General features: G+C 35.2%; 1 protein-coding gene across 3 annotated transcripts in view; it reads left to right on the plus strand.

The window, feature by feature from the left end:
* SNX13 (sorting nexin 13) overlaps positions 1 to 26,490 on the plus strand; it is a 65,522-nt gene that overhangs the window by 26,506 nt on the left and 12,526 nt on the right. Inside the window, exons 4-19 of one of the 3 annotated variants that reach the window (XM_084204154.1) lie at positions 4,147 to 4,236; positions 4,643 to 4,764; positions 7,136 to 7,257; positions 7,404 to 7,505; positions 8,168 to 8,256; positions 8,699 to 8,782; positions 11,115 to 11,253; positions 11,703 to 11,791; positions 12,449 to 12,548; positions 14,060 to 14,253; positions 15,288 to 15,392; positions 16,785 to 16,917; positions 17,605 to 17,642; positions 21,926 to 21,995; positions 24,588 to 24,760; positions 25,099 to 25,218. In XM_084204154.1, the coding sequence (XP_084060280.1) occupies positions 4,147 to 4,236; positions 4,643 to 4,764; positions 7,136 to 7,257; positions 7,404 to 7,505; positions 8,168 to 8,256; positions 8,699 to 8,782; positions 11,115 to 11,253; positions 11,703 to 11,791; positions 12,449 to 12,548; positions 14,060 to 14,253; positions 15,288 to 15,392; positions 16,785 to 16,917; positions 17,605 to 17,642; positions 21,926 to 21,995; positions 24,588 to 24,760; positions 25,099 to 25,146 (1,698 nt within the window). In that variant the 3' untranslated portion in view covers positions 25,147 to 25,218. Of the gene's footprint in view, positions 1 to 4,146; positions 4,237 to 4,642; positions 4,765 to 7,135; positions 7,258 to 7,403; positions 7,506 to 8,167; positions 8,257 to 8,698; positions 8,783 to 11,114; positions 11,254 to 11,702; positions 11,792 to 12,448; positions 12,549 to 14,059; positions 14,254 to 15,287; positions 15,393 to 16,784; positions 16,918 to 17,604; positions 17,643 to 21,925; positions 21,996 to 24,587; positions 24,761 to 25,098; positions 25,219 to 26,490 lie in introns of those variants that run through there. The other 2 variants (XM_084204152.1, XM_084204153.1) reach the window with 2 other exon arrangements.

Genomic DNA, 26,490 nt, shown 5'->3' on the forward strand with positions numbered 1-26,490 from the left:
TTTGCACTCATCAGAATAAACACTTTAACCCAAAGATTGCTAATTATAGTAAATTTAATCTGACAGCTATTCTGACTGAAGCATCCTGTTATTTCTTAGCTGTCAGTTCACTACGCTTCATGTCTGTCAAAGTTGGGTGAATGCTCAGCATTATCAGTAGCACACAGAAATATACATTGTGATTCAGCAGTATGTTTTCTAGTCACAGAATTTTCTATGACTGGTTCATTGCTCGTTTGTTGAGCGGCCTTTTTGCTTAAGTCTTTGAATATTTAAAATAAATCTGAAAGTGTACCCTAAACTTTAGAGTAAGGTCACTGCTCCAGATGAAAAGTACAAAGGTTAAGGCTGAAAAAGGAAAAGTCAGCAGTCAGTTAATGTTTCTATTCTGTTAATGAAACCTCATTTTGGATGGCTAAGATTCTTGGCGCTATATAGATTTTAGTGCTTCTGTTATATAGGTTACTTAATGTCCTGTGTTTTGAGAGCAGATTTAGAGTTTTTCTGGTTTTTAAATTTCCTCTACATTCTGAAACTTTTTTTTTTTATGTTAATGTTGTATTTTGTATGTATGTATGCTCTGGTTGCTTTATAAAAGAATAAAATCTTGTGGAGTTTTTTGTGTACTCTTTGCAAATTCAGTACTTTGACATCTGATTTGAGTATGGACTATTGACACAGCACTTTCCTCAACTGACCTGTCTTGACTAATCTCTGGATTTAAGTTTTGTAATACAAAGATATTTTTTTTTAGCTGACTTATGAAATGCTATTTGAAGCTGTTCAACAAATGAAATCTGTTTGTCTTCTACAATAGTGGTTTCTCTTTTGCCACTGCACCAAAGTAGCATTAACAAGGGTAGGTAAGCTTTGCAGTAGCAGTGCTAGTAGAGAAAAATCCCAGACAAAACCATATTGTTGTTTTGTGATTCCTATTTGCTATTTCTGTATTAAATTGCTGCTGACTTGTATGGCAAATAATATTTTTAACTTGAATTTTTTTTTTCATGTTTAAAGTAATTTTGGACCTCAGCGGTCTTGAACAATGAATATTCTTTCTAGTGGCTGGTGTGTATAGATTATGCTTCTTCCATGAACCGAGTACAATCTGAATTCACCTGAACATGAAATTATTTTGTGGTAGTCTGAGGAGTAATCTGGTGATATTGGTTCTTTATAAGATGCTCTTTTCATCAGAGTTATAGTGATAGTTTTGGGGCATTTTGGTACTTAGAGATTTTCTTTAGGCTAAGATAAATGTTCAAATGCTTGATTTTACAGAAATTAGTAATAATACAGAGCATCAAAGTTGTGGCTGGATGTAATGTGTAGAATGTACCATACATTACAACACCAGATCTGGTGCTGATAGGTTTCCTTGATTGCTGCAGATTGTACTTACTAGCAAATATACAGTGAATACCTCACATTAAGGAGCGTACTTAAGGTACATTTGATGGAAGATTGTATACCTTTCTACAATTTGTTTGTTTGTTTGTTTGTTTGTTTACATACAAAAGGGGAGGCTTAAAAATTAGGCTTAGACTTAGGCTTTTCATTTTGCAAGTCACATATAACTTCTGTATTAGGAACCTACAGGATGATGCAATAATGAACTGGCTCTGCAAGATACACAGTTGTCTGCAGGCTTGTTTTAAAACAATGTTGAGTGAAAGGTAAGTTTATAGCCTTCTGAACTGTTAACTTGAATGCTACTTTCAGTTGAAATTACAGTTTCACTCCAACTTCAACAGAAGTATGAAATGTTTGGTGATGATAGTTGGTGTCTCTAAGCTTTACCCAAAAGACAAAGAGTAGGCTTGGTACAATGTTGCCAAAGTACAGTAAGAAAACAGTGATGACAACTTAGGAGCAGTAGTTGCATGTTGGATCCCTAAACAGTCTTTGAGTCTCTTTAAGTCAGTGGGTCATATCCTATGTCAGAGATTTGAGGCAGATGTGTTGTCCACTCATGACACCCTGTGACTGCAATTGAGGAAATAGTAGCACAGTCTAAATGAGGCATATTTCGTATTTGACAGTTAACTAACAGTTTCAAAAGAGGACTTCAAAAATACCCATTGGTGCAGTGAAACAAAAGTCTGAAATAACTCAATCAGTGCAGTTAGATGCTTGTGGAGTCTGGATTTATTTGTGCTGCGTCTCACTTCGTGGAGTCTGTGTCTTGCATTCCTCCCTGGTGATTCCTCCCTGCTTAAAATGAAGCAAGGAGGTGTCAAATGTAATAACAACAAGTGATACCCATTTTTCCTAACCAATGATTTGAAACTGGTGCATCAGACTATTATGAGTGAAGTGACAGTCAAATGGGACAGTTGTCATCTGAGTTGGGTCCTTCCTTTAAGTCTGTCCTCTGTGTCAGCATCTGAAAGAAAGAAGTAAAACCAACAGTGCTTTCCAAGTGAGACTAGAGTCAGCTGTTGTACCTATAATGGAATAAAAGCACATATTCAAAATTTTAGATGTTTTCAGATATATCAAAAGCAAATTAAATTATACTGCAGGCACATAAAGATTTCACTGGAGATAAAGAATATGAAAAAATGGTCTAACCTTGTAGTTGGCTCTGCTTTGAACAGAAGGTTGGACAAGATGAATTCCTGAAATCCAGGTCAAAACCTGGATCCTGTCAGCATAAGAACATTAAATTTTTTTACCAAGTAATCTTGCATGTTCTCTGTGTCCCTCTCTTTCTTGCGCCTGCTGCTTTTTTACTGCTGTATTTTCCTCTCTGTTTTCCAAGTGTGGTTTTATGCATGCCGTCCTTCAAAATTATTTTGACAGATGTATCTGGTAATTTGTACTATGCTGTGTTTAGTAAAAATGTTAAATTACTCGGTTCTGTATAATTTTGGTGGTTTTGATACAATTAACACAAAACTACTTTGCAAATTCATTAGTCTTTAGGTGGAATATGCTAATTGTTTGAATATGACCAAGTCTTATTTGTATTAAAGTAGCATTGAAGGTTCGCTTGCCTTGAAAGTTAAAAAATTTACTGGATTTTGCAACAAAGTATTTCTGTATTGTGATACAGAGTTGCTTAAATAGGAGGATGATTTTTTTTTCTGGCCTCAGGTATTTCACTGCCATTCACTGTTAACTGATTTGAATGAGAGATACTTGGACGAGTTTTATTCACATAGAATAAAAACCTTAGATATATGGTTTATAATTCCTTCATTTATGGTTTTGCCAGTTCTTTTTTTTTCCAATATAGTCATAACTTTCTCTCTAGATCAAAGAAATTACTGGTTTATTTGAACAATAGTATAAGTTGTTGGGTTGTTATTTCTGTGAAATTAGAGGAGTTTATTGCCAATTGCATTGAAATTTTGTAGAGAGACACTGCATTAGTCCACTTGAGAGAAGCACTGATAAAGGGAGTTCTTTTTCAGTATGTCACTTGCCAAAAGTCAGCTCTGATGAGGTCATTCATGGATTAACTGCTTTGAGATGCAAATCCTTCTATAAAGTAATTTCTTTCCCTCCTCATCAATTAGTTTCATCTGTTGAGTAGCAATGGTACAAAAAAGTACTTCCTTTTCTGGCATATAGAATAAACTGAGGTGGTTGAAGAAATCAAAAACCCAACTGAAAATTATCTGCCTGAGATTCTACAGTCAAGTTCACGAACAAGAGGGGAACTGGAGCCTTGCACAAAAACACCTTGTGCTGCTGTTGTGTCTTCCCCTTTCCTCCTTTTCTAACTATTTGAGTTTTATTTCCTTCTGACTTAGTAATTTAGCAAACACTTGCTCCTTTATGTTAAGCAAGAAGTAGGTTTTCAGGAGTTCCTCATCATTATGTACTATATGGAGAAAAATACAGAAAATATTGCTGCCCAGAGAGGTGGTGGAGGCCTCATCCTGGGAAACGTTCCAGGTCAGGTTGAACAGGGCTCTGAGCAACCTGATGTAGCTCAAGACGTCCCTGCTCATTGCAGGGGGGATTGAACTAGACCTTCCAACCCAAATAATTGTTTGATTATATCTTCTCTATAAATTATAATATAAAAAATATATAAAGTCAGTACTGGATGTGTACATATATATCATAAGCAGTAGAACTGTTTTTAAATTAGAGCTAAACCCTGCAAACTTACATTTCCCAATCTCTTTCCAGTGCATAGAAGAAATGAAACGTGAAGCCAGACCTATTAAGATTGACAGAAGACTGACAGGTGCAAACATAATTGATGAGCCTTTACAACAGGTAAGTTCTAACCAGGACTATTTATTTTTTACTTTCATTACTTTGCAAATGTTGACTATGTAATGCAGAAGTAGTTGAATGACAAATAGAATTTCAACATTTTACCATATATGAGAGTGATAAATGAAGAAAACATTGGGCAGTATTTGAATATGTTTTTGGTACATTTTATATTCTCAGTGTAGTGGTGTTAAAACCAATTTGCGCAAACCAGTCTGAAAAGAAGTTTCAGTGTGTGAATTCTATTGTTTCACTCCCAGTTTTATAATGGCAAAGGAGTATCGTTAACTCTGGTAACCCTTTAGAAAAACTGCTATTGTGTTATCAGGCACAAAACACTGTTGTATATTTTTTTGGTCCTTTTTCATTAGTTCTTTTTTTTTTTTAATTTTCTTTCCAATTTCAGGTAATCCAGTTTTCCCTGAGAGACTATGTGCAGTATTGGTATTACACACTAAGTGATGATGAATCCTTTCTTCTGGAAATTAGGCAGGCTCTTCAGTATGCACTTGTTCAGTTTTCTGCCAGGTAAGAATTGTTTTTATTTACATCAATATACTGTGGGTTGTATGGTAGTAGGTAAGTGGTTAGGTTTATCTACTAGAATAGTTCACTGCACATTTTACAGAAAGAACATATAAAAATTTAAGATTATAATATAAGAAATATGATCTTTTGCTGATCCCCTAGGGAAATAATGGAGTCATAATCTTTTGCAAAATGGCCATTTCAAAATTTAGATTGTCTAAAATCACTGAGCTGCTATTTTTTTTCCTTTTTTACAACTTAAGCATTAAGTTTGTGAATCATTACTTTATATTCTTCATGGAAAGAGTAGGGCCACTCCCAAGGTAAGTCTGAATTCAGTCCAAAAGTCTGAATTCAACATATGTATCACCTCAGATGATTTTTAGAAGCAGTATGGCTCTTCCATATGTAAGAACAATGAGTATTTTAGAAAAAATAGTAGTCTGGGAAGTGAAATAGAATGTCACATATGCAAACCTTATTTTTAAAACAGGATTGATTGAGGACGAATGGATAGTTTGTTAATTACCCCTTATTTCTGCTGCAATTCCCTGACTTCCTGCTACTTGATTAGCAACTTGTCTGGGAAATTCACTTCTTTAGTATGGCTGATTTCTCAGCCCAGGTGCCATGTGCCTTTATATCCATATACTTATTAAGTTTTTATTTCAGGTGTTCATCCCACTGTGCTTATTGTTACTTGCTTTCTCTGCAGAAGAGGTTGTGGGTCACCTAAATATAAGTAACTTCTTAGCAATCTTAAGGTTTTATCCCCTCCATCTGTTGACTTGACCATGTAGGTTAGTGTGCTTTTCTGATGGTGAGGGTCAAAGATGGAGAGCTAGGTTTAATACTAGGAAAAAATAATTATAAATATAATTATTTATATTATATAATTATTATTTATATAATACTAGGGAAATATAATTATAAATATAATAATATATGATATAGTAAAATAATAAAAATCCTAGAAAACGGTATTGAAATGATGAAAATGATGCTAAATAAACTGTTACAGTAACCAAACTTATGCATGAAATGGACCTGACTACCCAGCTTCAGTGTTTTTGTCACTTTGGCACTGTCCATTTCATTGGACAGTGTTGAGCACTGAGTTTGTGTCAAAGTAGGTCAAATTCTTGCAAGTTTATTTTTCTTTCCTACAGTACTATAGCTCTTCAAAAATAGGCACATTTCCTGTGCAGTTGTGTTCTGCTATAGAAAGCAAATCAATTTCACAGGCCTGCAGCAGTTCTTTTGCAGAAAAAATGATGTAGTGTGTTTATAATGCCTGTAGTTGGATATAGCTGAAGCAGTTTAGGTTAGCACCATCACCTGTAGTTTCATACAGCCTGTCAGCTTCTGGGGAGAATGAGTACAGTGGGTTTTTAGTATTCCCTGAGAGCTGTAGCTTTGGGAGCCTGTGGTAAGGCTGCCATCCAGAGGTTTTTTGTGGTTTTGTCTTGTGCGGATGGGGGATTGTTTGATCAATGGCCCTTTGGGACAGCTCTGCTTCTTATTTACACGTTTAGATTTTGCAGTAGTTTTCCCTTTCTTCCAGAGTTCCTTATCTCTTTCTCCTTGAGAAAAAAAAGAGTAGGTAAGGGAGCAAAGACAAAAAAAGGAAGTGTCGTAGAAGGATTCCTGTTATATCTTGAGAGAGTTCAGGCAATAACATACTTAGTGTGGTAAGAACTATTACTGGCATCAAAGTTCATTAAACCTATAATGCACTATCAGATTATTAGGTTGCCTAGTAAGGCACGGATATCATAAAAATGCCTCTATCCTTTTCACACCACTAAGAAAGTACTTTTATGTAAATCTTAGAGTGACTATTTTCTGATCTAAACCTATTTGTGTTGTCGGAACAGTATGCTAAGAACCTCATAGAAGCTGTGGAATCAATTGTTGATAAGATTAGATTGATTTTAGTTTCAAGTGTGTGTTTTCTCACTGGTACATATTCTGCAAGTTCAGAAGAAAATTATTTTGATTAGATGCCTTCAAAAATGGTAGAAAGTATGGCTGAAAAAGATCTGGAGAGTATTTTAGTTTTATGTTTTCAACTGTTTATATCAGGACTTCTCACAGATATTTGACATTGTCACAAATCAGAACACTATTCTAGATGCAAATGTTGACTTTCAGCTAAATCAAACATAAATATTAATGTGATGCAGAGTAGTATTTTACAATATTTAGGTTTTCAGTGGATAGGCAATTAGGAGACTGATATATTTCTTTGCTTTTCCATGTTTACTGTCAGTGTGGTTCTTGGCAGGAAGGAATGAGAGGTAGGAATTTATTATTGTTCTTTGTGTTCACAATAAAATAATTACTTTCCGTGGATGTCCTTTACTAATAGGTCAAAGGAAACAGACTGGCAGCCTTATTTCACTACACGACTTGTGGATGACTTTGGCACTCATCTTCGAGTTTTCAGAAAAGCTCAGCAAAGGATAGCAGAGAAAGGCAATCAGATGAAAGGTAATCTGAAGCATTTTTTTATTTGAGTCTGAGTAGGCAGGTATCTCATGTGTGTGAAATATAGTTAGCTTTATTTTTTAATTCAAGTTCTCTCTCAAGTTTCTAGTCTTGACAAAAATATGCTTTTTAAATTTTCTTTTGCATAGATCAAGCTGAGGAACTTGTAGATACATTCTTTGAGGTTGAAGTTGAAATGGAAAAAGAAGTCTGTCGTGATCTAGTCTGCACTTCTCCCAAAGATGAAGAAGGTCTCTCAATATTATCTTCTGAGTAAATCTTTCAGTATGGGAAATTAAATTAAACTACTAATAATTGTGTTCACAATATGAAATGTGTTAAAATCTTAGCATAAGACTTTCAAAGTGTGGTGATCTACCATACATGTATATTTCCTCTGATTTGTACATGTTAAGGCAATAGCTAAAATGAAGCATGTACCTATGTAAGTCTTCCTCCTCTCACTGGAAGAATTTTAAGGTAAATTTTTTTTTTCCTGGGAGGGAGCGGATGGTTTTGCAGATTCTTACTGCTTTTTGGTAGATGTGCCTTCCTTATCACTATTCAGTAGTTTCCTGCAAAAAGCACTAAATTTTTAGGGAATGTGTTGAAGGAGAGGAAAAACATCTAAATATGTTAAGTAAGGAAAATGCATTTGAGTTAGGTTGTTGGGGTTTTTTTTAGTCTTGCAATTTGGCTTTTGTTGTCTTGGGTTTGAGGTAGATCTTTTTCATCGGTGCTGCTTATATTCCATCTGAAAGGTGTTACTGTAATGCTTAGAATGTAAGAGATACATGTTTGTATGTTTGAACTCAGAAGTAAGGATTTATCTATGGCATTTGGTGATATCAGGTAAGATGTGAAGTAACATAATGTAAAATTGTGCTGAGGGGTTTTTGTTTTCCTTCTCTAGGATTCCTAAGGGATCTGTGTGAGGTTTTACTGTATATATTGCTACCTCCTGGAGACTTCCAGAACAAGATCATGCGATACTTTGTCAGGGTAAGTACAGACTCTAAAAGCCATCCCAATTCTTTGGTTTAAAGTCATAAAAGATTGTTCAACTGCTGGTCTTATTTTCTAAAATTGATCTAATTTAATATTAGTAGCAATAGAGTCTTAATAAGTATTTAATAGCAGAGAACAGTTTGTCTGAGATGTTTTTGAAGCTTGTTTTAGCTCCATCATGACAAAAGCTTGAGAAAGTGGATGTTGTTTATTTTGAGACTGTTTTTTCTTGAGGAGGCTTTTCTTGTAATTTCTTGCAATTGCAAATTACATTTGTAATGTTAATTGAGGAGAATATGGTAATGCCTATTAAATGTTTTCTGTAATCACACTTTTGTGTTTTAAGCTCTACACAGTGATGTTTAAATTGTTGCAGTTATACTAGCTTTATGAATAAATATATAAAATGATGATATAAAAATCCTTTGTTTTTTAGGAAATCCTCTCCCGAGGAATTCTTCTTCCATTAATAAACCAGCTCAGTGATCCTGATTATATTAATCAGTATGTCATATGGATGGTAAGATGTAAAATGTTTTAAGTCATTTGTATTTCCAGAACATTTTCATATAAAGCTTTACTCATATTCCCTATAATCACAATGGATAGGTGTCTGGTATAAACATTACCAATGGATATGTTGGCAGAGATAATGAACTTAGGGCTGCTATATTTAATTTCATACATACTTACACATGGGGTCTATATATCCGCACTCTTCATTTTGATTGTTCAGTGCAAGTTGCCTGACTGAGGACTAATGTATCACAAAATTTTAAGTTCAATCCTCTGACTTTCTGCTTGGCTGTTTGAGGAGATGTTTTCCCCTGACTGTGTTTGCAGTTTAACCTTTCAAGCTTAAGAGGCCTCAAGAATGAAAACTAAGAAACATTTATTTTCTGCTAATAAATTTCAGGGCAGTTATTCTAGGACTATTTGTGTTAATTCCGAATAATTAAATGGAATGGGCAGAAACAATTTTATTACTTTGATAATCCTCTAATACACCTGCAAGAAAAGCCCCCAAAGTTTTTAAAGTAGTACTATATAGTAAACCTAACATAAATAGGATATTTGTGCTTTAATTAACAGTCTTGATTCTTTGCAAAGCAAGTTAAAACTTATACATTATTATCCTGTATAGTTCATGAATCAAGTTTAATTTTTTTTCCCCCAAGTTCTCTCTTTTTATTCATATATTTTAGTCTTATAGTGTACATTCAAATTCTATGAAAACAACCTTGCATTTCAAAATTCTTCTTATGTATGGAATTATGGAATTCAAGAGTATATGTACAGTGTTTCCTTCACTCCAGCCTCCTTCATTTCATGTAAAAGTTTGCATGCATTCTACAGGAACCTAGCTTTAGTGAGAAAAAATAGTGCTCATCTGGACCAGAATTTTCAATTTTCAATTCCCCTTTCCTCCTGCATCTGTTCTTTATTTGTAACTTGGCCTCATTCTTTATTTACTGAACACTGCCCCCGGCTGCGTCCAGAGATAGGATTCTGAGCTTTTTATAAAGCTTTCTGTTATAATAGTGATGTCCCAAATAACTAATTTTCAAAATTGCTTTCTGAGATGAAGAAGCAAATGTGCTGGGCAAAAGATAAGGAAAAAATTTAATACAAGTCATATGAAATAGAGATTGTTGCAGAAATTAAGGTCAGAAGTAGAGATGACTGAAATAAATCCTGGCTCTTTTTGGAACCTTTGACATAAAGTCACACTTGATTGAAAAGATCAGTTTCTGGAAAAGAAAAGTTTAATTCCAGGCATACCACAGTCCAGTACTAATTCTGTTGTATAAAATACAAAGCTTCAATACAAAATCAGAAGTTAATTCAAACTTCTCTCTTCACTGTGAAATTCACAAATTTACAAAATGTTTTAAGTTCAAGCACTGCTTGTACTATTACTTTTAAAAGCAGATTTTTAGGGAGATTTTCCCATTAACTTTGATCAGTGGTATCCAGTCTTCATTCTTTCTGCTTCATGGAGCTCCTGTCAATGCACTTCTTCAGTACAAACTAAGTATTACATTTCCATATCAAAGTGAGCATTTATAAGAGATGGGGGTGAAGTGACTTTTTTAGCTTCAGATTATTGAGTTCTAACACTGTCTTTACCCTCAGCACCTGTGTGCACGTGTTGTAAAGCTGCCAACCTTTCCCTGATCTCCGTGCTACATTGGCCGCACAGTTTCCAGTGATCTTGGCAGCACAGCAGTCTTCTTTCACTTGCACAAATTCCTTTGAGTCCCTAGAGCAGGTTCATTCTATGCCAATACTGGTAAAAATTGTATGTATTTAAATAGCTTAATAGTATTTGCCAGGGTATCTGAATCAGGGTTCCGGAGAGGAGTCATGTAGATTTGTTTTTCCCTCAGTAGGTTATGATTACATGGTAGAACGTTTTAATTCTTTTTGTAATGTTGTATCTTAAGAAGCCATTACTCTGGGAGCATGTGTCCTTGCAGGGGATCTTGGTAAAGCTGAACCCTTTTAGTGGTCTCACCATTTTCTGCCTACTTAGCTAAGGAGATAATAGCAGGAGATGGTGGATTGGATTTTGGAGATCTTCATTGAGGAGGTTGATGGACTTTCCATGTGTCTGTGTTGTACTTCTTGAAAACAAAAAGTGGTGGGGTGAAATAGTTTTTGACTATGCGTGCTTTTTGCTGTTTTAGTCCATGTAAAATTTCAGTACCAAAAGGAAAATTTAGAAGTGTCAAAGAACTTTGAAAATGCCACTTTGCAGTGCTGTATCAAACTTATTCACTTGAAGAAGAATCATGTCTTGTACTTACAGCTGTTTTGCATTACTTACACTGTAAAACTTTGTGTTTCAGATTCGTGATTCCAACTGTAACTATGAGGCCTTTATGAATATTATTAAATTAAGTGATAATATAGGCGAGTTGGAAGCTGTGAAAGATAAAGCAAGTGAAGAATTGCAATATCTTCGATCTCTAGATACAGCAGGAGATGGTTAGTGCTGCATTGTTTTGCAAATTATGAAATGCACTTAGAAGCATGATCTCTGTAGAATATTGCAACAATTAAAAAATAAAAGCTCTGATGCAGCATAGTACAAAGTATTTTATTTTTAAAAAATTGCATAAGAAGTGATAAAACTCGAGTTTTCATTTTCATAAGTGTTTTGTTGGTTGGTGTGTGTTTGATTCCTTTTTGTAAGTATAGAAAATTTGGTTAGCTAACTGTATTTCTGTTAAATCAAAACTGCCTGACTGGTGGTTCTGAATTTCAGTAATATTTAAGGTATTCATGGTAGTCAGTTAACCATTAATCTGAAAAATGGAAGAGAAAAATATTTCTTTTTGTTCACTTTCATTAGCAAGGTATTTAAACTGAAAAAAGAACCCCAAGACTTTATTTAGTCATCTACATTGCTTAATTGTCTTTGTTTTTGTTTGCAGATATCAACACTATAAAAAATCAAATAAACAGTTTATTATATGTTATTAAAGTATGTGATTCAAGAATTCAGAGGTTGCAGTCAGGAAAAGTAAGTGTTTTAAGTTTTTTTTAGTTTCAAAAGAGTGATGTTGCAAATGGCTGACTAGTTATTTGTTTTGCTTGTTTTATAATTAAGGGTTGATAGAGTTGGTATGTTTGGCTTTACTTAGTTTCTTGACTCTCTTAATTTGGCCTAGATGTGCGTCCAAGATAACGTAATATTCTGCATGTATTTACTATTAAAATAATTAAGCATTCTGTAGCTGGACCTGAAGGTATTGCTGTAATAGCAAGAAGTGTCATATAGGCAGAAGAAAATGTGACAGAGATGAATCTAAGTTGTGGTGACCTGCAGCCCATCAAATGCTGACATTAATTCTTGTTAATTAATTTTCTGCTACTGTCACTGCTGATGAGGTATTTGGGGTCAATTTGATCTGTAGAGTATTACATGAACAGCAGTATTAAAATCCAGCCTATCATGTAGCAGAACAGCTGCAGCTATTTTTGAAGACAAATAATTAAGAAAACATGACCTTCTAATCTAGACCTTCATTTACCAGTGATCATGAAAATAGCTAATAATTGAGCAGCTACTTCATTGTATGTAATGTAATTTTTTTAACCTATATGCTTTGTAGTAAGTAGAGGTCTTAAAAGTTAGTTTAGAAAAAAGCCTATGAACACACTGAACTGTGTCTTGCAGGAAATAGATACTGTGAAACTGGCAGCAAACTTTGGAAAACTTTGCACAGTCCCTCTGGACCATATTCTGGTAGACAATGTTGCACTACAGTTTTTTATGGGTAAGTGTTAGTTTATCTGATCTGTTTTATTTATAAAGAATATGCTAACTCACATGAGTGTATACTTGGAATTGCTAAATGTCAGTACTAAGAATATCCATCACTTTTGTTGGTGGTTATAGTCCTTTCAATGCAGTAGATGGAAAGAGTCCAGGAAGTTCCTGGAGTGCATGTGAGGTACTTCCTGACACAGTTGGTGAGGCAGCCAATCTAGAAAGGCACCTGTCTGAACCTGCTGTTTGCAAATAGGGTGATGTGATAATTGGAGGCTGTCTTGGGCATAAAATAAACACCCTCAGTCAGTTTGCAGATGACACTTAAGTTGGTCAGGAGTGTTCTTCTGCTGGAGGGCAGGAAGGCTCTCTAGAGGGAAGAAGGCTGAATTCATGGTGTGACATAATTTGTATGAGATTCAATAAAGCCAAGTGCCAAGTCCTGCACTTGTGTCAACCCCAGGCAGAGCTGCAGGCTGGGAGCAGAGGGGCTGGAAAACTGCCTGGCAGAAAAGTACCTGGGGGTACTGATTGACAGCAGCTGAAATGAGCCAGGAATGAGTCCAGGTGACCAAGAAGGCCAATGGTATCCTTGTTTGGATCAGCAATAGTGTGGCCAGCAGGATTAGGGTGGTGATAGCTCCCCTGTACTCAACACTGGTGAGGTCACACCTCAAATCCTGACCTTCACTGCAAGAAAGACATTAAGGTGCTGGAGCGTGTCCAAAGAAGGGCAACGAAGCTGGGGAAGGGTCTGGAGCTGGGGAAGGGTCTTGTGTGGGGTGTCCCAGGAAACTGAGGTTCCTTAGGCTGGAGAAAAGGACGCTCAGGGAGGACCTTATCACTCCCTATGACTGCCTGAAAGGAGGCTGTAGTGAGGAGAGGGCTGCTCCCTTCTCCTAGGCAGTTAGCAAAAGGGGGAGAGGAAATTGCCTCAGGTTTAGATTGGGTATTAAGAAATACTTCTTCACCAAAAGGGTGAAGCATTGGCTTGACAGGCTGCCCAGGGAAGTGGTTGAGTCACCATCCCTGGAGGTATTTCAAAGACATGTAGATGTGGTGCTTAGGAACATGGTTTAGTGGTGGACTTGAAAGTGTTAGATTGGCATCTTGAACATCTTTTCCAATATAAATGATCCCATGATTCTATGAACCTGTTTTTTAGGAATTCAGTTTGAACTTTGTCTCCGTTTGTACCATGCTGTACAAGCCTTATATTCACATGGTAACAATGGATTAACGTTTTTACATGTGCATTTGAGGATTCGGTGCTTAGTTCCTAGACTTTGCTCTCAGGTTTTTTTTTACTGATTATCTCCAATATGTATATATGTATATATATGTGCACATACTTATCACCAATATGTATATGTATTTTTTTTAATTGACTCTATATGGCAAGTATATCCCAGATTTATAACCAGATCCTGGTATTCCATATGTAATCAACATAATAAAGAATTCCTATTCCAAGATGCTCAACAGTAACTAAGGTCATGTGGTGTCTGTTTTTTCTAGATTACATGCAGCAAACTGGTGGCCAAGCACATCTGTTTTTCTGGATGACAGTGGAAGGATACAGGGTTACAGCACAGCAACAACTGGAGGTACTTCAAAGTCGGCAGAAAGATGGAAAACATCAGACTAATCAGACCAAGGGTCTATTAAGAGCAGCTGCATTTGGAGTTTATGAGCAATATTTATCAGAAAAGGTAGGAATAACTTCATTTTGCGGTTTGTTTATTCTTTGTCCTGATACTTCTTTGATATAGTTATGGCTTAGTTAATATAAAATGGTCGTTATGTAATACAAGTTGCTTAGATGTTGACATTTAAGCTATTGCTATTGTATCTTCTCTCTCTCATGTCAAGTAGTAAGGAAGTCTTGCTCTTTTATAGTGCTCCCCCTCATTTATAAAGGCTCATATTGCCACTGACTGCCTTGTCAGATGCACTGTGTTCCTCAGAAGTTGGCTTTGTAGAATACACAAACTAGAGACAATATAAAGACAGAATAAAAATGTCTCTCTGCATATGCTGTCCTTTTCCTTCCTTTTATTCTGGTCTCCACCCTTGCCTGCCCCCTTAAGAAGTGTTAGTTAAAAAATGGAACTGAGTATTTGTCCAAACTTGGATTGAGTTATCAAATGAAACAGCTTCCTGTGCCTCTCTACAATAGTCTGTGTAAATTGCTCAAATATCACCATTGGGTATCTTTCAATAGGCAGTAAGGATTCCTCTGTAGAAGAAACCGCTCATCAACTTGTATTGACAAAGCATATTTGTTCTAAATTTGTGTGTGATAAAAATCACCTCTCACTCAGAAATGGGCAGTTGACAAACTGTTAGCCTTTCCTCAGATGTTTCAGAACTTCATCCTATTACTTTTTAATTGGCTTATTCTTGGTTTCTGAATCTTAATCTTTTTCATAAATAAATAAAAGCTGTTTATAAGTCTGAATAAATCTGATTTAGGTACTACTTAAAAATGTATGTATAAATTGGTTTTGAGGCAATTCCTAGTGTTTAATAGTGAAACTTCCAGGTTTTAATACAAACTCTGAACTTAATTTTGGGGGTGGATGGGATCTGACTCCTGTCATATGTTCTAGACAGTTACAGAGATTCTTGTGAAAAAAAAAATTTAGTTTGCTTAGAGAGTTGCAGCATTGTATTGGATTTTATTTGATGAAGTAGAACTTTTTTATTTTCATGCTGCAAAAGTTGATTTAGATCTCTATGACAGGCATCTCCAAGAGTTAATATTGATGACAACTTAGTAGCAAAACTTGCAGAAACACTGAACCATGAGGATCCAACACCTGAAATCTTTGATGACATTCAGAGAAAGGTATACTCTGTTCATCTTTTATTTCATAAGAACTGTTAATGCTATAGAGTATAAAACATAACTATAGATGCTAGAAAAGAAATCAAATATCTAAACCCTAAAAGCTGTGTAACCATTTTTCTGTACTATGAAAATCACACTCTTTTTAAATTATCAGCTTTTGCTTTTCTATTCATTAGCCCATGGTTTTCAAAGCAGTGGACAGAAGGAGTAGATGTCCTTCCTGTATGAATCTAAGTATGAAAAACTGTTTAGAATTATCATGTTTTTATTTGTGTTAATGCACCAATTTAAGAAAAATTTCATGAGTAGACTAAGACATACAGTTTTTGTCCAGTTTTAATTCTCTTTTTCAAAGGTGAATGTAATGATCCCATCTTAAGTCCTATAGCTGCTCCCAGAAATTGGTTTGACTCGTCTGTTTCTGCAAATTTGCCTAGTGAAGCACTCAGAAATAGCAAGTACTGAAGAAAAAAAACAGTATATTTACTACCTACACATGTAGACTTTATCATTCAAGTCTAATACATGTATTAAAAAAGGAAAAGTGAGTGATTAATATTCTGGCATTAACTTACATACCTAGTCTGAAATGTTTTTATTTTAGATCCTTACTTCTATGTTCTCATTCATGCTACAAATTAGCGATGTGAGCTGTTGAATTTAGAATCACACTACTGTATGTGGGACTCCTATTTAAGACTAATTCAAGCACCTTATGAAATCTGGGCCTTCCTTGTGAGTTCTGCTGAAGAGCATACATTTCCCATATGTTGCAAAAGAATTGAACTTCCTCAAACCTGGATGTATTGGGTTTTTTCCTATTCTTGCTTGATGATAGTACTTGAACAGTGGTCCATGGAAAAAAAACCAATTAAAATATTCTAGATTTCACATGAGTATCCAAGCATTAAGAATTAATTCCTGCTGTGTATAGATACTTGTATATGTGCTGTGAAGGTAAATTATTTGAGGTGAGGTATGGCTATATTGTATTGGCTAAACTAGAAATTTTCAGAAAGGTCATATATGGTGTCTTCCCTCCTCTTCTGTCCCTCTTCTCACCTCTTGCCCTAAGTGTTTGCAGGTCTGCATTTGTAGTTTATCCACAAGGAGGGACTGAGATAACCTTTTATGAAAGGGATAAAGACCAAATAGGTTTATGCTGCAATTGGAAGGATTCACAGCAGAGGACAGAAGCATTTACATGCGTTGTGCCACTTCCCTTCCTAGATGTGCATGTCTGACTAGTTAGATATTTTCTGATAACCTTTCCATTAAGAGTAAGTCAGAGACGTGTATGCACAGGTACTTGTTTAAGTAGAATTTCCGAAAACTAGTCTGATTAATTAAAAAATGTATTTCTGAAGTTGGCATTTTTGTTTCAATAAGGTGTATGAGTTGATGCTGCGAGATGAGAGGTTCTACCCTTCATTCAAGCAGAACGTGTTGTATGTGCGTATGTTAGCTGAGCTGGATATGCTGAAGGATCCCAGTTTCAGAGGATCAGATGATGGTGAAGGAGGTGAGCTCTGTATCTCTAAGGGGTATTTCCTGGGACCATTCTTTTCTCTTTTAAAATGAAAAAAAAAATATTCACATTGGTTTTAGGAAATTAAATACTTCTGTGGTGTGTCATACTTAAATTTGTTTTCCTCCTTGTGCTTTTGTGTGTAAACTCACATAGGGATTTCACTGCAGTAGTTTATTAATCTTACAGAAATTCTTGTCAGGTCTTGGTAGCTAGTTTGTCACTAAAAAAAAGATGCAGTTCTTCCAGTCTACTTTTTTCGTGAAAATATTTAAAACTCTTCAATGTATTAGGTTCTTTTAATACATGACTATACTCCTCTCTGGAAGTAGAAATTGAAAGTACATAGGACATGTGGCTTTTTAAAGCAAATAAAATCATTATTCTTGTTAACTGAAGTACAAATCCAGTGGAAATTGTTTCCACTGTTTAACTAGCTCCTTAACAAAGGAGTACCATGTGGGGATATAAATTTAAAAAAATGTTGATGTATTTATTTAGAATCTTTCCGTACTGGAAATTTGAAACACTTGCATGTTTCATGCAGCATTTTGCCCAGTGCCACAGTTCTCCTTCATTTCCCATAATGTTTTATGGATGCATTTTTATTTATGTGTGGCCCTATAATGGGGGAAAGTCTTCTAACCTGGTTTTTCCTTTCCTTTTCCTCACTGCTCCCAGAATCTTTTAATGGGTCTCCTACGAGCAGCATAAATCTGGTAAGTGCTTGGATTTTTTTTTTGTCATCAACAGTAGAGAAAGTGTGATAAAATAGTTTTACTTAATGTACATTACAGGTTTCACTTCACTGCAGTTGAATTTCTGAAAAAGTTTTTGAATCAAATTGAAATACACAAGTTATTAATTACTCAGTAATAAAACGTCTCCTTTTTGTATTTTCCTGTGTTTAATGACATTTTGCATTGTTTCTCACAGAAACAATTAATTTAGGGAAAGCATAATTTCTTACGCCTATTTGTTTTCCTTAAATAGATATAAATTTGGAGTTTTGTAATAATAGGTGAAAACAAATCCTTTGAAACAGAAATCTCAAAGGATTAAATTCAGATAGACTGTAAAATGAGGCATTTAATTATATTTTTGTTGGTTAATTTCATTAGAACTTGATTTGGAAACAATAAAGTATCTGGAGTTTATTCCAACTGTGAGTCTGGTTTTTTTATCTGTCCAATTTCAAGTTTAATTTTATTTTTTTAAGTGATTCTTGACCTGTGTCAGTTTGTCAAAACCTTTTCTTTGTTAAATGACCGTACCTAAACCAAAAATGCAAATACATTTATTTAAAAAGGAGAAATCATAAGTAGTTTGGTATATATCCTCCCCATGTTTCTGCAGACAGGTAATAGCTGAACCACAAGGTATGCAAGATTCATTTGGGCATATGAGAGTATGTTTCAAAACCTTTTAGTTTCATAAAGGTTTCCATAGAGATTTACAATCTGCATGCAATTTTTTGGATTATGTGATGCCTGGGCCCTTCTAGTTTGTTCTTGGAAGGTGCTGCAGCTCCTTAGGAGTTCCATTGCATTGATAAGGTCATGCTTGCATCAAAAGGAATGAGTGTTTTCTAAAGAAATACGAGTACCATTAATGTCTTATGTGTTTCATTGTGGGGGTTTGTTGTTTATGAGGTTTGGGTTTTTGTAGGTTTTGGATGTTTTTTTAATTTAAACTGGGATTTTCTTTCCTATTGCTTTCCTGTTGTTGGCATTTTGAAGTGTAAAGAAAAGGGAGGGTGTTTAACTGATACAATTTATGCAAACTCCTGGTAGATGCAGAAGAAAAACTTAATTTAGCCATATTTTTTCACAAGAGCCTTTTAACTGACTAATTTATTTAAAAGATGTTTCAAATGTCTTTTAAGTACTCTTTCTAATAATATTGTGACATACCCGAGTTTTGTTTTATGGATGAGGATTTGTCATTTTGGTGGCTAATCTGTCTAGTGGTTATCTGCTGCTTCATTTCAACTGACTTTCCAAGATAAGTTAGAAAGTCCTAAAGTCTTAGCCAAGCTCTGTTGCAGTGCAAATAGGTATTTGCATAGGACTCTTCAAAGACTTCATTTTTGTTTTTGTTGTGACAAGGGTATTTATGGAATACTACATTTATTATAAAGAGATGGGAACATTCTAGGAGAAATACAAAAGTAAATTTCTCTTTATGCAGAACTACTTTTGCTTTTCTGTAGTCCGTATTGTTCAGGGTGTTCAGTGCTTTTACAGGTGTTTGAATACTGGTAGATTAGTTTTTGCTGGCTGAATTCCATGTTAAGAGTAAATTTCTTTACACATAGTTTAGCTCCCTTGTGTTAGTCTGTTACATAAGAAAAATAGACCTTGGAAAGGTTACTTCAGAGGTCAGGGAATTTCTGTACTTGCAGCTAATGATAGTGTATTAATTAAGATTGGGTTGTGATATTTTTAGGTTTTTAATTAACTTGTGTTCCTGTGAATATATCTAATGGTAGATATATTAGCTCATATTAAATGTCCGTCTGTTGTGTTATCTGTTCAGGTTTCAACCTTTTAATTTACTTGTAATAATAGTTGCCGTTTAGTGCCTTGCCACAGTAGTTAAGTGTTTCCTAAAGTTCCTATTATAGAATAAATTGTCTGCAATTCAAACTTTCACTGGAAGAATTTGGAAGAGAGGATCAAAACTGTTTTGAAGAAAAGTTGTTTTACAAAAATATCTTAATTGCTGCCTTTTGATTTGATACATTATTCTACTATATTAAATCAGTGGGTCACATTTTGGGAGCATAAAATTATTGTAAATATTTATAGAGTCTTGCAGATTTCCTCTGAAGGATCCCTAATGGGAGCTTTGCATTGAGTAAATAGAAGGATTTACACAGGTGTTCCAAGACCTTGAAGGGCAGCAGAAGTGGCTGGATTGAACTTTTGGCAGTCATTACCATATGTCAGCTTGAACCCCACTCAGTAATCACAAAGAAATCTGAACTTGAGTGACAGTGAAGGGAAGCAGGAAAACAAGAAATAATTATGCCTTTAAAAATATAACAGTACCTTAATGCCAGTATTTTGTAGCAAACAAAATATTTAAGCAGTTGACAGTTATTTGTCTTCTCTTATCACATCACATCACTTCCCTCTTATTGATAATCAAATCTTAGAGCTTTCAGAATATCAAGCACTTTATCCAAGCTTCCACAAATGTCTTCTGTTAGCCAGTCTCAGGTGATATTCTGCTGATAAATTGAACACTGCAGTATAGCGCACCACACCTGACAGGGTCATGGCTGTCCAAGGGACTTGCTCAAGAATGGATTAAGTCAGTGTTCTGTCCAGCAATGACTGAAAGCAAGCATAAAGATTAAAGAAGCAGCCCACTTATGGTGATACTTAACCAGAATAACTCTCAAGCATCCAGTAACTTATAGATTCTTGAGGTAAAGATGATGTCTGCTGTCAAAATATTTTTGCATAAATTCATCTGTTCTACCATTCGACAGACATAAACTTCTAGCACTTTAGCATGTTGTGGCAAAACAGATTTCCTCAGAAGGGTTTTTCTTTCTTCTACCTTTTGTCAGTCTGAGACCTTGGTGTACTACAGGTCTACAAGCATATTGCTCAGGAGACTCCCTACTGCAACACGTTATTCAGCCACTTTTAAGCTGCCTTTTATTTAGTATCTAGACTTCATAACAGAAATGTTACCTTCAGTAGTAGACATTTAGGCAGAGACTGAGATGGTTGAGGCAGACAAGAGCCATTCCTTGAAGACAACTAGAGGAGGAAAGAATGGAGTACTATGTTGGGATATTGTGGAGTGATAAAAATTCAGATGAAGAAGGGGCAAGAGCAGAGTCTTTAAATAATTGATGTTTAAGTCCAGCCTGTCTTTTGATTGTAATATCGTATATTGTTTTATGTGTAAGGAAATAGAGATTTAGAAACTAAATTGATGTAGGTAGAGGTTTTAGTTTGATATGGGCAAGGCACTGCTAACTAGTAAATCCTATTGTAGGTAACTTTTCATGGTAAGTCACTATTAAACGGACTTGGTTAAATTATAAAAGATAGCAAATAGCTATATTCATTCTGAATATGTTTCTTTGGAGAATTTTAGAATTATGGGGCAAAATACATAAAGTAACTGGGATCTGAGTGTCTGTGAATTCTACTTAGGTGGGTCCAACTCTTTTTTTTTTTAATCTGGTAATTTAAGATTAGAATGCATAGTGCCCCATCCTCTATTTCTGTCAGTTTTCTAAGCAAATCTTTCAGCAGTTTTGAAGCACTTTATTATGTTAAATCTTAGTAATCAGATGTATTAATTTTAACTAAAAACAAAGCTTCTCTAAAAGACCCATTAGACTTCTTTTGATCCCAGTAATTATTAAATATGGAGGCAGAGCATTAACCAGCTGAGGATGTACCTGTTCATTTTTTACGACAGAAAATATTCCTGAGCAAAATGTTGGCTGGTTTTTGGTGTTTTTTTACACAAAGCAGAAAACCTTTCAGTTTCTACTGCTGTGTAACATTTGTGTAGGGCATAAGGATATTTGAAAGAAAGCAGAATGCTATGAAGGTGAAAGCCAGAAGACCTGTTAGACAACATGTGTATCTCCTCATTTGTTTGGGAGATTTTTTGGTTTTGTTTTGGTTTTTTTCCCAATGCTCAGTAAAAGACCATTTTTAGCTGTACTTCCATTAGGGTTGAGATATCAAATGGAAGTGGCAAATATGTTTGATAAAATATAAGCGGTCACAAAACTATGTGTGAAAATTATGGGGGAAATGAAATGCCCTATAATGTGCAAAAGAATGGCTTTGGTAACCAAGTAGTACAAACACCTGCATTGTTACAGTGCACTAAGCTTTTAGTGTAGTGAATTGAAAGTTTGAAAATGAAATAGATTAATCAAAACATATCTTGAATACAATGTATTTCTGATCTTATCTTTTTTCACATTTTCACATTCCTACATTATCTCCCCACCCTGCAGTCCTTAGATGACCTTTCAAATGTCCCTACTGATGAGACCGTTCAACTCCATGCATACATCTCAGATACTGGTAAGTGAATCTGTTGTGATGTGTGCTAACTTTTTTGCCACCATTTATTTTGAGTTTTGCAATGTTACAGGCCCTTGAAATCCTGATTGTCTATTTTTTTTTTGGCCTCATGAAACATTTGAATTCATATTTTCCATTAAGCCTTTTTTTGGAAATCTTTCCAGTATTTGTTCTGTAGGTCACAGACTATATATTTGTGCTTAAAAAGTGATTTAATTTTTTTTTCATATGGTAGTATTATTATTACTACTTTTATGTCTGGAGAATCATTCATTAAACTTACTATTGAGCAGGATTTATTTCAGCAAATATTTAAAGAAATTCTGAAAGACATCTCTCTTTTTAGTCACAGAATTATAATTCTTGATTGTTTCATTCTCTTAGTATAATATTTTTCCCTTATTCTTTGTGCTTCTGTACTGACTTAGCTTAATTTAAGGAAGCAAATTCTGTCATTATTGTGGTGGCATTTTTGGTTATGTTTTAAAAAACTTTGCCTAGAAAGAAATTATTTTTCTTTATTACATGAAAGTAAGTAACAAAAAAATATCATCCGTTATTTGCAAATACCGTAGTTGAATTAGATTACATTGGGCAATTAAATTGTGAAGATTAGATTAGATTACATTTGGCAATTAAATTGTAATTGAATCGTGATCTTCAGATACTTTTTGGGTAGATTTTACTATGCAATATGCTCTTAAATCTATGCATTTATGTAGTGGACACATGCTGTCAGCAAACATTCAGCTACTTTACTTTTTAATTAAACTTATTCCAACTCAGTGTGAGGGCAGTGTGCAATCCAAGTGTCGTGGTAGTCGGTCCTCAGGGAAAGGGGAAAATGAGTTGAAAGTTAAGAAGCAAAATCTGCTTTTAAATTAAAATGGCATGTGGTACTTTTTTCTGAATTAAATTTAGAAGTTTCATCATTCTTAACTAAGAAAAAAAGGTAAACTTAGAACCACATAAATTGTAACATTTATAATCTTGAGGGCAGTCTGACTTTGAATACATAATGCTCCAGTTGTAGCAGGAGACCTGTACAGGTTTGTGTTGCAAGATAGTATTAAACTGTGTCTGTGAGCAGGTCCTTTTCCTCGCCCAGTTACTGTCCTTGCCTGTGTGTGAGGGTTACAGACAGAGGATTATCTCTGTGTGTTTCAGGACTCACACTGTCTTGGGTTGCAAAATAAGTACTAATTAAGTGGCTGTGACATAAGGGGCAGCAGGACAACTTCTTTCTTTTTCTGCCTGAAGTGGTTCTCATGATGCCACTTGGCAGTGCCCCTGCGATGTGGTCTGGTGGCATCAGGGACAAGGTGCATGTAGAGGACAGGGCTTGTGCAGCATCTGTGGTGCTGGGGGTTCCTGGCTCTGCTCTCTGGGCAGTCTTTTGGCACCATCCTGACTGCTGCTCGTTCCCTTAGGGATTTAGCACTGAACATTTTTCTTTTAGAGGTTGGATGGCAAAGAGAAGATGCTCTGTGCCCACTCTTCACCTTTCTAGTGTGTAATTCTTGCATTGGCAGCAGCTGCCACTATCCTACAGGTGCTCCCTGAGTGCTTAGACAAGAGTATTACACTTCAGAGAAATCAAGACTGAAAGTACTACAGAGGATGGAATTGATGGTTTCTCAGGAAGATTGTATTTTATGCAGTGTGGGTGCATAGAAAAATTCAGAGACCTTGATTAAAAATATTTTCATTTAGCCACTGGAAAACTGTACATACTCGATATTGGCTCAATAATTAGAAATACTCCATGTTGCCAATTTAAATGGTATTTGTAAACCAGTGTAAACAATACTGGTTCTAAGTTATTCTGTAAATAAAATGGAAGGTTTTGAAACAAACTGTATGGGAAAATTCTGTGAGGGAGGAATGTCCAAGAAGGCATAAATATTTAATGGAGATCAAAAAGATGTTTGCTTCTATTTCAGATAGCTATATGTGTTCTTTTTATTTATGAATTGGCTTTTCCATAAAGTGTGTGTATGCGCACGCAGAGAATGTGTTACATATATACATACACACGTCTGGATATATAGTTGACTAAAATAGCATGGGCAGTGTTTTAATCCTAGAGTTAATAACAAACCGCTCAGTTAATAACAAATTACTGGTGCCAGTAACAAAACTGAATGCTTGCAGCTTGCAATCATTGTCTTGTATTTATAGGCTTTTCTGATGGGCAGACTCTTGCAATGTGATTAGACTACTTTGCAGACTGGGATTTCTTCTGGTTTCACAGTTGTCTTCCACCCCCATCTTGAGTTCTTTAGGTTAAAATATCTTTTTTTAAAGTTCTATTTACTATTTAAAAGTTGAAAATTGTTCTGTTTGTTTGTTTTGCATGTCATTGAAACCTGTCTAGCTTTAAAGCTGCTTAATCTCAATTTAAGTTTATGTAGTAAGTTTTGGAGGGTACCGTACAGTGTTAAGCTAAAGGGATAGTTTAGCCTTCTGCTTGCATGTCCATTTTGTCTTTTAAGTCTGTCATTCCAGACATTTCTTCACTTCACATTTGTGTCCTTTCGTCTTCCTTCTTTCTGTTTGTTCCCTTTTTATTTTTGTTTTTAAAACTGCTAGTCTATGCTGACTCTGACCCATATGCTGTGGCAGGAGTGTGTAATGACCACGGCAAGACATACGCCCTGTACGCCATCACCGTCCACCGGCGAAATGCAAACAGTGAGGAGATGTGGAAGACATACCGGCGCTACAGCGACTTCCATGACTTTCACATGAGGATCACTGAGCAGGTAACCAAGCTCATGAAAACCTTTACAGGTGCACTTTTCTGTAGTTTAGTAATTGATGACTGTATGATTGCTCTTTGAAAATGAAATGGAACTTAGAAAGTCACCCCCTCTTCTCATATGGCTTAATTTTACTTTAAATCTTTGTATGAAAGTGCTGTTGGTCTCCAAGAGAGTTAGTTATATTTGTCAGAGATTAAGAAATGAAAGCTGAGGTTGGGAAATAGGTATTTAGGTTTTAGGTGAATGTTAAGAATTGGTGGGGTTGCAAAAGGGAGAGCTGGTAGCGCTTCACCATACTACTAGCAATCTGCCTTTTACTGCTGTACTTGTATTCTCAGACTCTTAACCCTCCTAAAATGAAAGAAGGAAGAAATAGAGAGTTGTAATTCACCAGCTGATACAAAGTAGAACCTACTGACATGAAAAAAGGATGAAAACATGGTGCTTTTAAAAGGAGGCTGAAGTGCTTTTAAACCAAACCTTTGGAGAAGTCAGATTTGACTGCGTAACTTTTGAACTAGTCAGAAGTGTCAGTTTATATCCCTTTACTCTGTTATAAATTGAGAGTCATAGAGAACAAATTCTGTGCAGGTAAGTTAGCATTTTAAAGTTGCAGCAGTAATAAAAATTGAAAAGGCTTTATTAAAAAGCAAACACGTTGAATACTTGGATTAATTATAAATGAAGTCCGACTTTTCTTTGAATTTCTCATAGTCTTAGTGTGCTGTCAATAAATTTGAAATACCGATTCTTGTACTCCTTCAAATTAATTTTCTTAAATTAATTCAGTGTTTTGAAGAGTCCTGGATCATAGAGTGAATTAACATTCTGCTGGTATGGGACAAGCATTTAAAACTAACATAACTTTAAATGAGTAGAAATAAATAGCAAAAGCAAAGATGTTCAAAATATGAAAGCTCAACATTTCTGGTTGGTAAGTCTGATTGAATTAACAGAGACTGAAAATGTTAACCTGGAGCACTAAGATTGCAAAAAGTAAACAGATTTCTGTGATTCAGTGTGGCATCTCAGATGTTCCCATCTTGTCTTGACAAGAAAATATAGACTTTCAAGTCTTGTGTGCTTGTCTAAGACATTTTAATTGACGTGTCAAGGGTAAAAGTTAGAATCATTGATTTAAAATTAGTAAGAAGGTCAGGGACTTCTTTTCAGAGAAAATAGATAGTTGATCCAAAATGGAATTGAAGTTAGCAGTTCAAAGTATCTAAGGGTTTTTTCCTTAGAGCACTGAATAGATTCACACCAGTTCCTTTAGTGAGTCAAGTATAAATGCCATTTGAAGTAGATACCTCTATTTAAAATAGAGGCTGTTAGTTGCTTATATTGATTCTGGTTAGATAAAAGAGTCCAAATGAAATCTAGACCATCTTCTTTTCAGTTATTTTCCCATATGACCTACTTGCAAGGGAATGGGATTTCTAAAGTTGTAAAGTACTATTCTTTGGTGCTTCCTGCAGACTGTAAATTTTACATGAGCTTTGTGGCCTTCCAAAGTTTAATTATGCAAGAAGAGATCTTCCAGGGACTGAATGGAATCCATATCCTTAAATCTGTAATCTTGTGGTCTTTTCTAAAGAGGAAAAGGATGCAACCTGTTTCCAGCTTGTTCCTTAAAGCCTAGAATACTGTATGTTTCTCTCTTTAGCACCTTAAGGATATTATTTACAGGAAATCTGGAATCTCTATGGATTCTGTATGATTCTTCAAGT

The sequence above is a fragment of the Fringilla coelebs genome (genome assembly GCF_963513975.1).
Source record: "Fringilla coelebs genome assembly, chromosome: 1".
Taxonomy (NCBI): domain Eukaryota; kingdom Metazoa; phylum Chordata; class Aves; order Passeriformes; family Fringillidae; genus Fringilla; species Fringilla coelebs.